Genomic DNA, 16,164 nt, shown 5'->3' with positions numbered 1-16,164 from the left:
CCCCCCACCCCCGGTGGCAAACCAGCCCCGCCGCCAGCCAAACCGCCGGCCCCAGGGACCTGCCTATAAATGTGATCCCCCCCCGCCGCCGCCACCCGCCCTTTTCCATCCCCTCCCTCCGCTCCCGCGGCTCCATCCCTCCCCCTGCTCCCCTCCCCAAAGTCGGTCCGTCCCCGTCCCCCGTCCCCCGTCCCCCCCCTGTCCTCCCGTTTCCCCCCCCCCGGCCCCCCGTGCCCCCCCTCCCCCCCCGGCCGGTCCTCTACCCCCCGCCAGTCACCGCCATGGAGCTCTCGGAGGTGCGGTGCCTGAGCGACAGCGATGAACTTTACACCATCAACAGGACCCCCCCCGGCAGCGGCAGACCCCAGCGCCTGCTGTGGCAGACGGCCGTGCGCCACATCACCGAGCAGCGCTTCATCCAGGAGCACAGCAGCAGCAGCGGCGGCAGCAGCAGCGGTGGGGGCAAAGGCTTCAGCTCCGAGGAGACCTGCTGCCCCAACCACCACCCCCACCCTCCGCACCACCACCACCACCACCACCACCACCACCACCACCTCCGGCGACAGTCGGCCGGCCGGAGTTTGGGCGGTGAGCGCCACAACAACGGAGGCACCAAAGTCTTCCCGGAGCGCACGAGCAGCAGCGGGGACCTGGGCTTTCTGCCCCTGGACTGTGCCCCCAGCAACTCCGACTTCTTCCTCAACTGGGGCTATACCTATCGCGGGGTGATCTTCCCCACTCTCCGCAACTCCTTCAAGTCTCGGGACTTGGAGCGCCTTTACCAGCGCTACTTCTTGGGCCAGCGGCGCAAATCCGAGGTGGTCATGAACATCCTGGACGTGCTGACCAAGCTGACCCTGCTGTTCCTCCACTTGACCCTGGCCTCTGCTCCCATGGACCCCATTAAGGGCATCCTCTTGGGCTTCTTCACCGGCATCGAGGTGGTGATCTGTGCCTTAGTGGTGGTCAGGAAGGACACGACCTCGTACACCTACCTGCAGTACAGCGGTGTGGTCACTTGGGTGGCCATGGCCACACAGATCCTGGCGGCCGGCCTGGGCTGCGGCCTCCTTGGGGACGGCATCGGCTATGTGCTCTTCACGCTTTTTGCAACCTACAGCATGCTCCCGCTGCCACTCACCTGGGCCATCCTGGCTGGGCTGGTCACCTCTGTCCTGCAGCTCGTCATGCAGCTGGTTATCCCCAGGTTGGCCGTGACTTCCCTCAACCAGGTACTGTGGTGACAAAAGGGTGGGAACCTTCCTCTTTCTCCATCACTCTGGGTGAGAGGAGGTGTGGGGTGTCCCGAGAGGTCCTCTCCCTTTTAGTCAGGTGCTCAGAGGTTCACTACCTGGAGGGGAGACCGTAGGCAAAATGCAACCTTCTCCTCTCCCCCTTCTCAGTCCCCCACTGCCTATCCCAGGGTTTCACCTCAAGCTGGGGATGGAGACACTTCCTGACCACTCTGCCCCCCTCTCCTTGTACATTTACTTCACTGATATCCCTTGAAATAGCTTTGAGGACGGGAGCTCCTGGGGCAAGTGGGGAGGATGGGTCATTTACCATTCCCCTCCCTTACTTGCAGCAGTGGTCCATGGCATGAGATGACTCTGTCTCAGCCAAACTCTCCCACTGCTCATCTCTCATTTTACTCGCTCATGTTTTACGGTTGGACTCAATGATCTTCAAGGTCTTTTCCAACCTAAATGATCCTATGATTCTGTGACTCTATGCCTTTTAACTCTGGGTTTGCTGGGAGGACTGGTACTTTCATATGTGCAGCGCAGCTTGATCTGGGCTATGGAAAAACAGGAGCAAAGCGTGACGCTCTTTTGCAAGGAGAGCAAAGTGATGCCCCAGTGAAATCAGGGAAAACTCCCCTTGGAGGTTTGGTGTGAGATCCTAGGCTGCCTTTGGAGGGCACCAAGAAGCCTTTTCTGCTGGTGGTCTTGGGCAAACATTGTTGTGCTGCATCCTTACAAGTGATGTCTAGGACAGAGTACTGGTTACATGGGGAAGCAGTGGTGCAGTGCAAACCACTGAGAAGCACCGGGCAAGATATAGGTCTGAGGAGTTAAAACCAGGACTAATCTCACTTTAAACTCACCGGGCTTCTTCCACAAAAAAGGTGAGAATGCATCAAACTCCTGACATCCCTGCAGGGCAAGAAAACACTGCCTTTCTAGGGCAACTTCTTCCTGGAGATTCTTGCTTCTCCCTTTCCCCCTCCCTTCCCAGACTGTCACAGCTCTGTGCTACCGATATTTCACAGCAGATTATCATGTCCATTTGGCTAGCTCCAGGGAGTCAGGGAGGAGAGGGTGGAGGTACTGGCAGATAATCCCCAAAGGAGGGAAGGTGCAGAGGAATATGTTGTTGGTGGCATGTTGTTTATGTGAATGGTGGGATGTGCAGCTGGGAAGTGGATGAACTTGCACCTGGAAGTTTTGATGATGATGGTTCTTGGGACACATCTATCTCCTTCAGACCTTGGCCCTCCTGAAACACCTGCCCACCCCTGTCCATCCCCTTCCTCCTCCACGCACTTGTTAGCTGTGGGCTGCCTGACCTCACTTCCCGGCGGCCAGGCTCACCCTGTTTTAGGAAAAGCTGCCCCAGTGTGTGTGCCTGGCTGAGCCCTATGGGTGCGAGACAATTAGACTGCGCAGAGTTGTCCCTCAGCTCTCGGTAACGTGCTGATGAATGAACTGCAGCCGCGTGCCACGTCCCACTCTCATGCGCTGCTGGTGCTATTAGTGCTGGGTCAAAAGCTGTGTGAGTTGTGCCGATTTCTTAATTTACTTCCATGTCCTATGCTGGAGCTATGAGTAATGTGCTGCTATCTCATTACGCACAGGTATCACAGCTGTTTAGCCAGTCCGCGCGTGCACACACACACACACATTTCCCACAGACATTCCTAACAAAGACAATTCTCAGGAGAGATACTAATATCTTCATTTTGCAGCGCAGTACCTTGCCAGTTGTGTGAATGAACTGCCTTTGAGCGGTGCACAATGAGAGATTACCAGCCAGATGATTGCCTTCATGAACTACACATATAAATCTCCTTAACAGGATCCGCACAGCTTGCCACACGTCGGTGTTGATTCACGCCGGCTCTCGCCTTCCCAGCGCCCGATTAACGTCTCCTCATTATGCGCCGCATCGCCCCTTTGCCTCCAAGCCCCTACGGGAGAGACCGGATCCTTCCCCGTCCCGGGGTTTGCCCCCCACCCCGGTGCAAGAGGCAGCCGGGAGGGGGCCGGGGACCCGCTCCCCACCCCCACACCCCCCCCAACTTCCCCGCTCAGCCTCCCCGCCGCGGCGGAGAGATGCGCGGCCGCCCGGGCGCTGTCCGCCGGCGCGGTGCTGAAACCGCCGCGGCGCTGCGCGGCGCTGCGCGGCCCGGGGGCTCCCTCCAGCGGCCCCCGGAGGGAGCCTGCCCGCCGCCTGCCCGCCGCCTGCCCGCCGCCTGCCCGCCGCCTCCGCCCCGGCTGCGCCCCCGCGCACGGCGCTGCGCGCTTTCCGCGCCTCCCCGCCTCAGGCGCTGCCTCCTCACCGCGCCGCCCGGGGGGCTTCGGGGGAGCCGGACCTGGCACCCGGGGAGAGGCGCGGCCCCGCTTTCTTACTTCCCAGGGCTGTTGCACCACGTCTTCTTCTGTTTTTTTGGTTTTTGGTTTTTGTTTTGGATTTTTTTTTTTTTTTTTTTTTTTTTTTTTTTTTTTTTTTTTTTTTTTTTTCCCCAGAGAACTGCAGAGCGCTTTCAAGTGTTAGAGAACGAGGGCTTTTACGGCTGATGAAGGGTATGTAGCTGTTCCTTGGCAGGTGAACACAGAGAATTTAAATGGCTGTGTCATCAAGGTTATATAGGAAATCTTTCGGACAACACAGGTTTCTTGATCTTGCAGGCAAAGCAACTCTCTTTTATCACAGGGCTTGTTTTCCCAGGTAAAATACTGCATCTTCCCTTCAGAGAAGCCTTACAAGACTAAATTAACTATTTGATTATGTGGCAATACCTGTGACCATCTTGCTGTGCCTCAGCACGCAGACAGCTATTTACAAATGGACCAAACCCAAGAATTAGAGTATACAATGAAATAAAAAGCAGAGGGTAAAACTCTGATCACGGTATAGATAATGTGTTTTCCACTGATTTTGGTGACCAGGTTTTAATGCAGAGAAAACACTGAATTCAATTCTGAACAGAAAGAATTGTCTACCCCGGAGTCAGTTTATTACTGTACCCGATAGCATCCACGGGCACAATGGTTCTGATCCTCTTCTCAATCACAAAAGTATAAATGAGTTATAAGGCTGTCTAAACTCATAAAGTTGCAACAGTTTATACAAGAGGAAAATCAAGTGCTGTGATCTGTTCTCCCTTAATCTCTTAATCTTAGCTTTCATTGATAAATATGTTGAAAAGCAGTTCAAATTGTTAGTAATGCTGAACACAAGCATGCAGTACTACTGCCTGATTCAGCTATTTGTTGAAGTTAACAAAGTATTCATTATCATGAATGCAAATAATCTCCACTGTTCACCATTTTTTCTTGCAGTAACACTTAAGAGGTCATCTGAATTTTCTTCCCTTGCATCTCAAAATTAATTTGAACTGGCATGCTAGGTAAAGGTGAAGGATAAAGCCTTCCTTGAAATTAGTTGTTTGTTGGTTGGTTTTTTTTAAATCCAAACACAACGAAACAGACGTAGACTCACTAGTTTCAATCCTGCCAAGTGCTCAGTGCTTCTGGGGAAATATGACCACCCTTAAACCCAGCTGACCACAGGCTGAAATGCTGAGCAATGTGCTGCTGCTCAACCAGTGGAAAGGCATGAAAAAAGGGCCTGATACCATGATTTAGGTAAAGGCAACACTGGGAACTGACTTGACTAAAGAGTCTGTCAGGAAACAAATGCAAGATCTTACTGGTAAACAAGTGCATTGATTTGTGTGCCTGGTCAGATACCGTGCTGGGGGTGGTTTTTGCCTCTGACATTCCCCAGAATGAAAGTTTAACTTGTATTGCATTCTTTCTTACTTTTTCCTTGGTGTTAATGTAGTATACAGCACAAAATTTTTAAGACCACATATGTGTTTCAGGCATATGGGGAAGAATAAAAAACTCCGAGCTCCTTTTTGTTATGTAACATAGGCAGCTGATAATATAGATATGAATTTTGACAGGCTTGAAATTATGTAAGCTACAAACATACTCTGGATTTTAATCCTCTCCACTCTCCACTCACGTGAGTAAATTCCACCAGAGTCAGTAAGCCTACTTTTGTGAGTAAGTCACCTGCATAAGGGCTACCTTGAATGATCAAGTCCTAAATTAAACATGTTTAAAAAACCTTTAAAAATACTTTTTGAAATAACTTTGAAGTGGGTAATAGCAAGACTGGGGAAGCTCATTCTTTTTCCCTCTGTTAGCATCTGTCTTTCCAAGTCCTTGCAGTTCTTTGAATTAATATAGCGATTTTTGCTTGCTTTCTTTTTTTTCCCAAACCCTTGCTCAGGGTTATTAATAGAGGAAAAGGCAGAATACATGAAGTGACAAGGAGTCCTATAGAGATAAATCTGTATAATTATACAATGGCAACTGGCAGCTTTTACAAGCATATTTCAGATGCTTGTGAAGTATCTGTTAAATCTGTAAGGTATATTTCAAAGTTGGCTGCCATCTGAGAATCAGAATCAAAACACTCCACCTTTATCATTATGGTTGCTTTCATAGTGTTATTTACTATTTGTTTTTCTGCCCTGGTCCTTTGTGGGTGACTTATAACCTGATTGTGTGATTTTAGACTGGATTATGATCTAGTTTCCTTTTATATCCTGTAATATCACCTGACCAGTATCAGTGGGTCACAACGTAATTAGATTAGAATTGGATACACTTTTCTCTGAAGCAGCTGCATCATTGTTGTGCTAAGTAGGGCAAATGCATTAGTTATATTTACAATTTGATGATTAATTGCCTTCAGAGAGTTCCTCCAAAATGGAGGAACTTAGGCAGAAACATGAATGAAACCTGCTTTTATCAGTGAGTTTCAGCCTACCACAGTTAGTTCACTTTTTCTCAGTGAAAGTTACTTTGCTAGATTTGATGTGACATTTTTTCTGCTGTCAGTACACTTCTGGGTTGTTTTTAAGTTTTTTTTTTTATTGCTTGCTTGCTGTTTCTTATGGTCTAGAAAGAGGCATACGCTCTAAAATAGCTGCATCTAATGCAAAATAATCACATACCAGAGCAGCACACTTACAGCTGACAGTTAACAGCAGATCATGCCGGAATGATCCTTATTAGCCTGTACAGAAGACTGAAGGGGATAAACATCTCCATTCCATCCTCTTACTGCACTTCTCAACCCTGTAAATGATGTGATTTGGACAAGAAAGAGAAGAGGGCAAAACTAGAACTGTTTAATGGCTTCTTCTCTTTCCAGAGGGCGGAGAAGGTGGCGAGTGGAAGGACTCCTTCCTCCATTTTCCTTATTTCCAGAATATCTGGCTAAGCACAAGAAATACTAAAGTGTTTCATGTAAAAGGTGAAAACTAGTAAACAGAATGGAATTAAGCTTTTAAAGTGATGCTTAGGCTGATGGAAACTCCAAACGTGAAAACCCTTAATCAGCTCCTGCCTAGCACCCCATCCCTGCAGGCACCTTGTTAACATCACATTTCTTTAAGTGCAGTCTTCTTGCACTTAACTGCACTTCTGTTCCTGGGCATCCCATGAAGTGCCTCAATGACTCAAAGTTACCAAGCAGCCTAGCCAGAATCCAAACACTGTTCTAGTGAGAACACATTTTGCAGTTGCACTACACGCACAGTGCCTACCTGATGTCAAAGCCTGCTGAAAAGGGGATTGTGCTCTTCCTCTGTGTAACGAACGCAGTGATGAAGATGTTCCTGGGATGTAGCAGACCAGGGTTTAAATCCTTTTTCCCCAGAGGGGATTGAAATCCACCTCTCTTACCCCACCAGAGAGTCTCAAAGCAAACCTTCCCCCATTCCTAGCACAGCTGTTCTTCTGGGAAGATAAGAGGTTAAGATCCAGTGGGCCAAAAAAAGAAAGAAAGAATAATCCTGACTCTGTAACCAACTGATTAAGGAATTCAACTCTGGTGGTGTCCTTGCTGAACATTTTAGTGTTTTATATAATGTTATTAAATCATTCCCTCAAGCACATGTCCCAACCAGCAGACTCTACAGTCTGGTTCCCCTCTCTCTGACCCAATGAATCTTGAGTTTCTTTTTCAGAGTGGTACAGCTTCCCCAGAGAATTCCTTTCCCTCCTTATCTGCTGCCCCTCCAACTCCTCAAAAGCAAATACAGCCTATGGGGAGAGCATTTCCCAGGGAGGCAGGAGATACTGAATGAGGGGTGAGCCTCCAGTCATTGAGCTGCTATACAGAAGATATATAACTATTTTAAGAGGCAGTTCAGCTTTTGAACAAAATAATATAGGCAGTGCCCTTGGGGTGGAGGGGAAGGGGGCTTGGGGCTGAGAAGCCCAAATATAGGGGAAAATCTTCACACTGAATCTCTAAATCCTGGGGAAAAACGAGATTTAAGACATACTCCGTGCCTTTAGTAGTTCCCTCCTGCTAGCTTTCCTCCCATTCATCACGCTGGCTATTTTATATTCATTCAATCTGAGACATTGGATTCTTTTTGCATGTTGTGTAGGGATCTGTAAGTGCATGGTGGCATTCAACACAGACTTCTGGCTTAAACTCTTGTAGTCATATATCTGCAAATGCGAAGTGCAAGGACCTTGCTTTGTGGCTTCTAAGCCTTTGCTTTTTTTCATCTAGCCCTTCCTTCAGAGACAAACTCTGTTTTACTTGCTCTGTTCTTGGTGCAGTGCAGCTTGTACCCATCCCCAGCACAGAAGGGACTGTAGAATTGCAATCTGGCCCAAGGAAGGAGATGAATGCAAATTGCTGAATTAGTGATGCAGTGAATCTCGAGCATTTTGGTACCAGCCTCACTCAGTCAAACCAGGGATAAGAGAGACCTGGCTGGTCAAAAGGGATCAAGCACAAAAAAGTACTGAGTACTTAGCATTTCTTGGAACTAAGGATCTTACTAAGGGATCTTATTAGGGCCTGACTGACTCAGAGACTTCCAACAGCTTGATTTAGGGACCTGGTTTAAAGCCCACAGAGTGTAATATAAAGAATCACAAAGACATTAGGATTTTTAGGTGAACCAGGAAGATAATTTCTGAGGACCCTCTTTAGAGAAAGTGTTGCTCTGAATCCACATTTTTTCTGAAAGACAACACAAATGTGGGTATCCAGCTCCTCCAGGGATCTCTTGGAGTGAGCTCTGTCACTCTTATCTGTCCAAACACCCAGGTCTGCAGACAGAGATACCAGTGTGGTGCTTCCTAATCCAGAACAAAAAATGCCAGGAAATGTACACAGGGCAAACTGCAAAGCCAAGCAGCCATTGGCGGACAGAGTAATATTTAATCACGCGAGTTCTGTTTATTAGCTACTATTTTAAGAATTGCTGCTATTTCATTTGCCAGCTTCTTCTGCTGCAAGGTTTCATGCAGTTAGCCCTAGAGGAGAGAGGAAGGCTGCTGAGTTCATTAATTAACCATTGCTGCAGTCTGAGAAACAGCTGAAGAATATCAGTGTAAAAAAAAAAAAAAAGCAAAACTAACCCAAGCCAATTTTTTTTTCACAACCCCAACAAAAAATTAATTGTGCTTCTCCCAAACAGTCTGATGTCAGTGTTATAAATTTATATGATGCTTTTAGTCTAAATCTAGAGAACAGTAGCCCCCAGTATAGATGAAATACTATTTGAATGAGTTTAATGATTTAATTATTTTACCTCAATTTTCTTTTTTAATTTTGATTTAGTAATTATTTTACAGTTTTGGGTTTTTCCGTATCTTTACTTTCACCTGTTTTAACAGCACAGTCCCTTAAAAATACAGTGCAGAAAACCCTCTTTACTGACATCGGTGGAAGCATTCAACAGTGGCAGAATCCTAATTAGAAAAATCAGTTTGTTTCTTTGGAGGGATCTGATCTCCAGGCACTTTATTATTTATCCTTTGTTCAAACTCTGCTGCTTTGTTTACCTGAGAGCTAGTCAGGGACGGAGCTATCTGTTCTGTGCTGCTTGCTTTAGTTCTACCACAGTAGGAGCCTTACCCATCAATCCAGAGGTAACATCACAATGCAAAGAAGAAATAATAATAACCAGGAAAATCAAGCAGCACAAAAGAACTAAATGATATTATACTGTGTACCAGGTGTTTCATAACTCTGGAGTAAGGATCTTAGGTAAACAAATTGCTTGGATCTTACGGCAGTTACTCAAGTAACCGTATAAGATCTAGCTATACACATTCTTTTATCCTATGATTCTGTCACATATGAAAGTATCTCTAATGCTAATTAGTATTAATAATCTTCATAAACATAATAGATAGGGTTATAATTGACATAGAAATCACCCCACACATGCTCACTGTCGGTCTAATTTAATATGCCAGACATGCATATTCTTTTAGAAGAAGGAGTGTGATTCACCACAGATTTTAGCTAGGGACTGGGAATGAGGATCATTCCCATTTCAACACTAAATTTATCATTGGCCTGTGCTGACCCACACACATCACTTTATGTTTCTGTGCTTCATTTGATTTGAAAATTTGCCTTTCTCAGTTGCTGTAATATGTGACTAATACATTCAATTGCTTTGAGGTTTTTGTGCAAAACATGCCCATCATTTTCCATGATGCATCAAAAGAGGAATACTGTGTTGACTTCTGTCAGCCACCCATATTTTTTGTTAAATAATGAATACATGGAATGTAGTGGGAATGTTTGCATACAACTTCAGTCTTTTTTAAAAGATCTGGTTCCACAGAATTCTCTTAAGGGCTGAAAGACATGTCCTATGAGGAGTGGTTAAGGACCCTGGGTTTGTTGAGTTTGGGGAAAAGGAGGCTGAGGGATGACCTCATTGCTCTCTACAGCTTCCTGAGGAGGGGAAGGGAAGAGGGAGGTGCTGACCTCTTCTCCCTGGGATCCACTGATACCAGGACACATGGGAATGGCTCAAAGCTGCGCCAGGGAAGGTTCAGACTGGACATTAGGAAGCATTTCTTTACCGAGAGGGTGGTCAAACACTGGAACAGGTTTCCTACAGATGTGGTCGATGCCCCAAGCCTGTCAATGTTTACAAGGCATTTGGGCAATGCCCTTAATAACATGCTTTAGCTTTTGGTCAGCCCTCAAGTGGTCAGGCAGTTGGACTAGATGAAGACTGTAGGTCCCTTCCAACTGAAATATTCTATTATTCTATTCTATTCTATTCATTGTACTTTGACCCTATCATCAGTGACTCCAAGATCCCTTTACATTAGTTCATCTGTGCTGAGGGGACTTTAAAGTACCTGCCATATAGTTTATACAAGGCTGTGCTTGCAGCACTGGGCTACAGAGCCATTCACCTCCTCAGCTGGCCTCCCTGTGACCCCATGCTTCTTGCTTTCACATCCATGCAGTGGACCAGTTTCAATGAGAGGAATGAAGAAGATTCCGACCTTGATTAATTTGTTGCCTTAATAGGTCTCTTTCCTGGAATTGGGATCCATAGATTCAAACTGCCTCACCTAGAATTGAGGGAAAACCAGAAATCAAGTCCTGATCCTTCTGCAAATGCTGTAAGCTCTTGAGCAAGGAGAAATTTCCTCCTTCCTGGGCACCGAGTGAAATTGTCTAAAGATAGTAGGTCTCAGGTTGAGCTCTGTGCTGCCCAAAGAGTTAAGCAAAGCTAGAACACATATCAGTATTCAGACCATCCCTCTCCCCAAAGGCTGTAGCTGTATTGACTCATCCAAAACAGGGTGCCTGCATCCAACCTGTGTGGTGGGAAAAACAGGTCTATGATGATTGCCAAACTATGCGTGGGAACTATGGATGAAGGTGTGGCTCACCAAGGCCAGAACAGTGCCTGCAACCATTCTGGTGGTTTAGCAGCATAGATGATTGCATTCCGAAGACGTTCTTCGATGCTGTTTAGTGCACTGCAGGGATGCAGCCTTCCCCCTGCCTGTCCTCCTCTGAATTACAATGAAGCTGAGTGGGAGGTGTATATTTGGTTTGCCTGATCAAGGTGTTAAGCACACTGGGGACAGTTCTGTTTAATATCATTATCAAAAATCTGGATGAGGGGATCAAGTGCACCCTCAGTAAGTTTGCAGATGACACCAAGTTGGGAGGGAAGGTTGACCTGCTCGAGGGTAGGAAGGCTCTACAGAGGGATCTGGACAGGCTGGATTGATGGGCTGAGGCCAATTGTATGAGGTTCAACAAGGCTGAGTGCCAGGTCCTGCACTTGGGTCACAACAACCGAATGAAATGCTACAGGCTTGGGGAAATGTGGCTGGAAAATGCCCGGCAGAAAAGGACCTAGGAATGTTCGTCGACAGCCAGCTGAATATGAGCCAGCAGTGTGCCCAGGTGGCCAAAAAGGCCAACGGCATCCTGGCCTCTATCAGAAATAGTGTGGCCAGCAGGACTAGAGAAGTGATCGTCTCTCTGTACTCGGCACTGGTGAGGCCGCACCTCGAGTCCTGTGTTCAGTTTTTGGGCCCCTCACTACAGGAAAGACATGGAGGTGCTGGAGCGTGTCCAGAGAAGGGCAACCAAGCTGGTGAGGGGCCTGGAGCACAAGTCTGATGAGGAGCAGCTGAGGGAACTGGGGTTGTTTAGTCTGGAGAAAAGGAGGCTGAAGGGGGACCTTACGGCTTTCTGCAACTACCTGAAAGGGGGTTGTAGTGAGGTGGGGGTCAGTCTCTTCTACCAAGTAACAAGTGGCAGGACGAGAGGAAATGGCCTCAAGTTGTGTCAGGGGAGGTTTAGATTGGATATTAGGAAAAATTTATTTACTGAAAGGGTTATCAAGCACTGGAACAGCCTGCCCAGGGAAGTGGTACCTGGAGGTATTTAAAAAATGTGTAGATGTGGAGCTTAGGGACATGGTTTAGTGGTGGACTTGGTAAGTGTTAGGTTTACAGTTGGACTTGATGATCTTAAAGGTCTTTTCCAACCTAAATAATTCTATGATTCTATATAGTAGCTTATACTTGAAGTACTAAGGAAGCACTATATCCCCAAATGGATGGAGAGATTTATAGTAGATTCCTCCAAGATCTGAAGGTCCTTGAGAGTAGCTAGTGAAAGTTGTTCTTTGAGACTTAGGCAGAACTTAAGTCATATGAATCTTGCCCAAGGACATTACCGTAAAAATTTTTTTGACATTTCCAGAATGTAGCTAAGTGCCACTCTGACTGATGCTGTGATAGTTTCCATGTTCTCCCTAATCCCTAGAGTAATAGCAGCTTATTGACAACAAAGAGAAGAGAAGAAGAATTTATTATATGTATTTCATTTCTGCTAATGCAATTGTTTTTGTCTGCTATGTTTCATTAGCCACCTGAGAGGCTACAAGAATGGTAGAAGAACACATGAAGTGTTCCCATTTTCTATGTGATGGTAAAGGATGATAGGGCCTCCAATAATCTTCTTATAATATTAATAGCTCTTCATGCTTAGAAATTATTTTCCAACGACTTATCACTTTCTTTCCTGTAAAAATGTACTTGTGTCTACTTATTCTTAAGGCATAGTTATGTACACTATCGATGACAGCCACTCTTCTTTGCTATTCCTCTATAGTAGAATATCTAATGCAAGCATTCATTTACTCCAAATCCCATCAACAATCAAGACAATAAAATTGAAAAGCTTTAAAGAGAGGAGTCTCAGAGGTAATGTGACTTTGGAGAAGGAGTGTAAAAGAATTCATCTTAACATTATGCCAATTATGGTAAAGTCAAGAAAAGCAGTCATATGCATAAAGATGGGTATAAGTTTAAGTTGTTTGATAGCCTGAGGCCTTGAAACTTCCTCTTCAAGCAACTAACAAAGCTTTTACTGGCCAGATTACTTTCCATGACAGAAGAACATGCTAACTTCCTCATTGAATTTACAAATGGTCTATCCAAGTGTCATGTACTAAAGAACTGTTCTGATGATGTACAAGAAGGAAGAGTATTCCTCCTTGAGATCAATTCTGGTTTTCTTCTGTAACACAAGATTTCTGTAATTAAACTTGACATTATTTAAAATCCAAAAGCAACAGATATATCTAATAAAACTGAAAAATATCCCATAGTTAAATCTTTAAAGGTTCAAAACACTTCATAGATTTACATATATTTGTACTAGATAAATACAAATACTCAGCAAAGGCGATGCTGTGGAATTTCATGCTTTATTCTTTTTTTTGTAACTTGCTTTCAGGTTCAGTAATTACATTTGCAAGTCAAAATAATATTTACTATGTTCCTAAAGTTTGTGTATATCTAAAGAGAGTTTATAGGTGCAATTTAAAAATGGAAAATGCACACACCATTAATTAAGAGACATTTTTTCTAATTACTATCATCAAAACCTCAAACCGTAATCTGGATATCAAATTGTTGTCTTCTGGCTAACAGCAATATGGATTCTGCAGTTGCAGATTTGCAAAGAACCTTGCAAAGTGCTTAGTCAGAGCTTAGTGGCCTTTGCCATATAATGACAATACAAGGAATCTCAGACAAAAAAGGGAAATGCTAGAGCGTCCTACAAATAAGGAAAGGATTAAAAATCCAAATCATAAACACACAGAGAAAAATTCTCACAGACTTTGCATGAACCCTGTGGTTTACAAAACATGGACAGATAGGTAGCCATAGCAATTATTCCCAAGATAGTCATCTGGCATAGAGCCCATTTTTCAATGTGATCTAGAGACTTACAAGTACAGGGAGGTAGCAAGTGAGATTTTCAACACTCTACAGGCTAAGGGATTCCTTAAATCATTTAAGTGGTTATAAGGGTATCTCATGGGACTCCTTAAGTCCTACTATCTCCCACCAAACTCAATAGAAGCGGTCTTATATGGTGTAGACAATACAAAACTGGGAGGAGTGGCTGATACACTGGATGATTGCAGTGCCATTCAGAGGGACCTTGGTGGGCTGGAGAAATGCCCTGACAGGAACATCAAGGAGTTCAACAGAAGGGGAATGCAAAATTCTGCACCTCGGAGGGGACTAACCTCATGCACCAGTACAGACTGGCAGCAGACCAGCTGAAAAGCAGCTCTGCAGAGAAGGCCCTGGTGGTCCTGCTGGACACCAAATTGACCATGAACTGGCAGTGTGAAGGCCAACAGCCTCCTGGGATGCATTAAGCAGAACATTCCTAGCAGGTTGAGGAAGGTGATCCTTCCCCACTGCTCAGCCCTAGTGAAACACATCTGGAGTGCTGTGCCGACTGCTGGGCTACCCAGTACAGGAGAGACATGGACATACTGGAGTGAGTGCAGAGAAGGGCTATGAAGGGCCATCTGACAAATGAGGAAAGTCTGTGAGAGCTGGGACTGCTCAGCCTGGAGATGAGAAGGTTGGGGCAGGGAGGGGGGGGAGTAATCTGATTGATAAGTATAAATACGTTACTGGAGGTAGTAAAGAAGACAGAACCAAATTCTTCTCAGTGGTGCCCAGTGGCAGAATGAGAGTCAACGGACACAAACTGAAACACAATAGGTTCCACTTAAACATGAAAATACTTTTTTTTACTGTCAGAGTGATTGAACACTGTAACAGGTTGCCCAGAGATGTTGTGGAGTCTTCATCCTTGGAAATATTCAAAATCTGACTGGACAAGACCCCAGACAACTTGCTTTAGGTGATCCTGCTTTGTGGAAGGAGGTTTGACTATAGAAGTCCCTTCCAAACTCATTTATTCTGTGATTCTGTGATAGCAGTACATGTATTGTTTCAAGCAGACAGATCTGAAGATCTGCTGAGGATCTGGAGGGCAGAACTAACATCTTCGAATCCAGCCTGAAGCAAACACACAGCCAGAACAGGGCACAGCTCCTGCAGTTGCAGTGTGAGCCCTGGTTTGATATACATGCCATGCCTTCTGCACTTCCGTCAGTCCATTCCAGCCTTGAGTCCTGCTGTGGGACTTAACTGCAGGCCCGTATCATAGAAACATAGAATCATTCCGGCTGGAAAAGACCCTTAAGATCATTGAGTCCAACTGTAAACCTAACACTACCATGTCCTCCACATGTCGTCACCTGACCTGGCACATCACTTCTTTGTGAGAGTTGTTCTATGGGCTTATCACCATCACATGGTCCAAAGCTCAAAGCAGCATCCTTGCTTTCCCCATCCCCATCTGGTGACATCAGGTGGTCCCAGAGCACAAGCTTATAGCAAACATCAGGCACACACACATTCTGTGCTTCTTTTGGGGGAACAATGCTGTCTCCACCCACCAGACCTCTGTGGTATCTGGTATTACAGGTGGGAGAGTTTGAAGAACATCAATAATATATATCCATCCTTTCCACCAGCAAAAAGAGCTCCTCCATCAGTACCAACCCTTCGGTTTCAGATGGTCAGATTGCTACAGAAGTGTTAGGAGATATTGGATAAACCTGTGTGTGAACTGTGGTCTCGCTATGGCTTTCTCAGCAGTCTTAGCTGCCAAAGAAAGCTAGAGGCAGGTTTACCCTTAGGCAGTCCACCAATGCCAAGACATTTTGAGCAACTGACACTAACTTTCTTTTTAAAAGCCAGAAACTAACCTTCTCCAGACAAAGCACTGATGATCTTTAAACATACTGTTTTCACTTGCAACGGATACCGCTTATTTTCACTACTTCTGTAGGAAGAGGATTGCTCTAGAGAAAAGGAAGGAGAAGGGAGTCGGTGACAGTCTTCAAATATGGAAGGGGTTGCTACCCAAAGGAAGAAATTAATTGTTCTTTGTTTCACCTATAGCTATCGAGAGATGATGGGCTTAAGTTATTATAAGAAATATTTACATTAGCTAGTAGGAGAAACCTTGTAACGATAACCTAATAACAATAACTTAAACAACCTCATTTTGCCTGGGAGGCTTTACTCTGAAGTATGATTAAGCAGTTTAGAGAGGCATTTTTTTAGGAGTGATTTAGATAATATCCAGGACCTGGAGCATGGGTTAAATGACCTGTCAAGGTCCTCTCATGCCCTACTTTCTATAATTAAATGATACTGGCTCCTAATT

The 16,164-nt window shown here is 45.5% G+C and overlaps 1 protein-coding gene across 2 annotated transcripts in view; it reads left to right on the top strand.

Moving 5' to 3' along the window:
• Positions 1-281: 281 nt before the first annotated feature.
• ADCY8 (adenylate cyclase 8) overlaps positions 282-16,164 on the top strand; it is a 131,785-nt gene continuing 115,902 nt past the window's right edge. For both annotated transcript variants that reach the window (XM_049827678.1, XM_049827670.1), the window contains exon 1: positions 282-1,232. In XM_049827678.1, the coding sequence (XP_049683635.1) occupies positions 282-1,232 (951 nt within the window). The remainder of the gene's footprint in view (positions 1,233-16,164) is intronic.

Source organism: Accipiter gentilis, chromosome 2 (assembly GCF_929443795.1).
Source record: "Accipiter gentilis chromosome 2, bAccGen1.1, whole genome shotgun sequence".
Classification (NCBI taxonomy): Eukaryota; Metazoa; Chordata; class Aves; order Accipitriformes; family Accipitridae; genus Astur; species Astur gentilis.
Note: the sequence above shows the minus strand (reverse complement) of the source record. Positions and strands in the feature narration are given on the sequence as shown.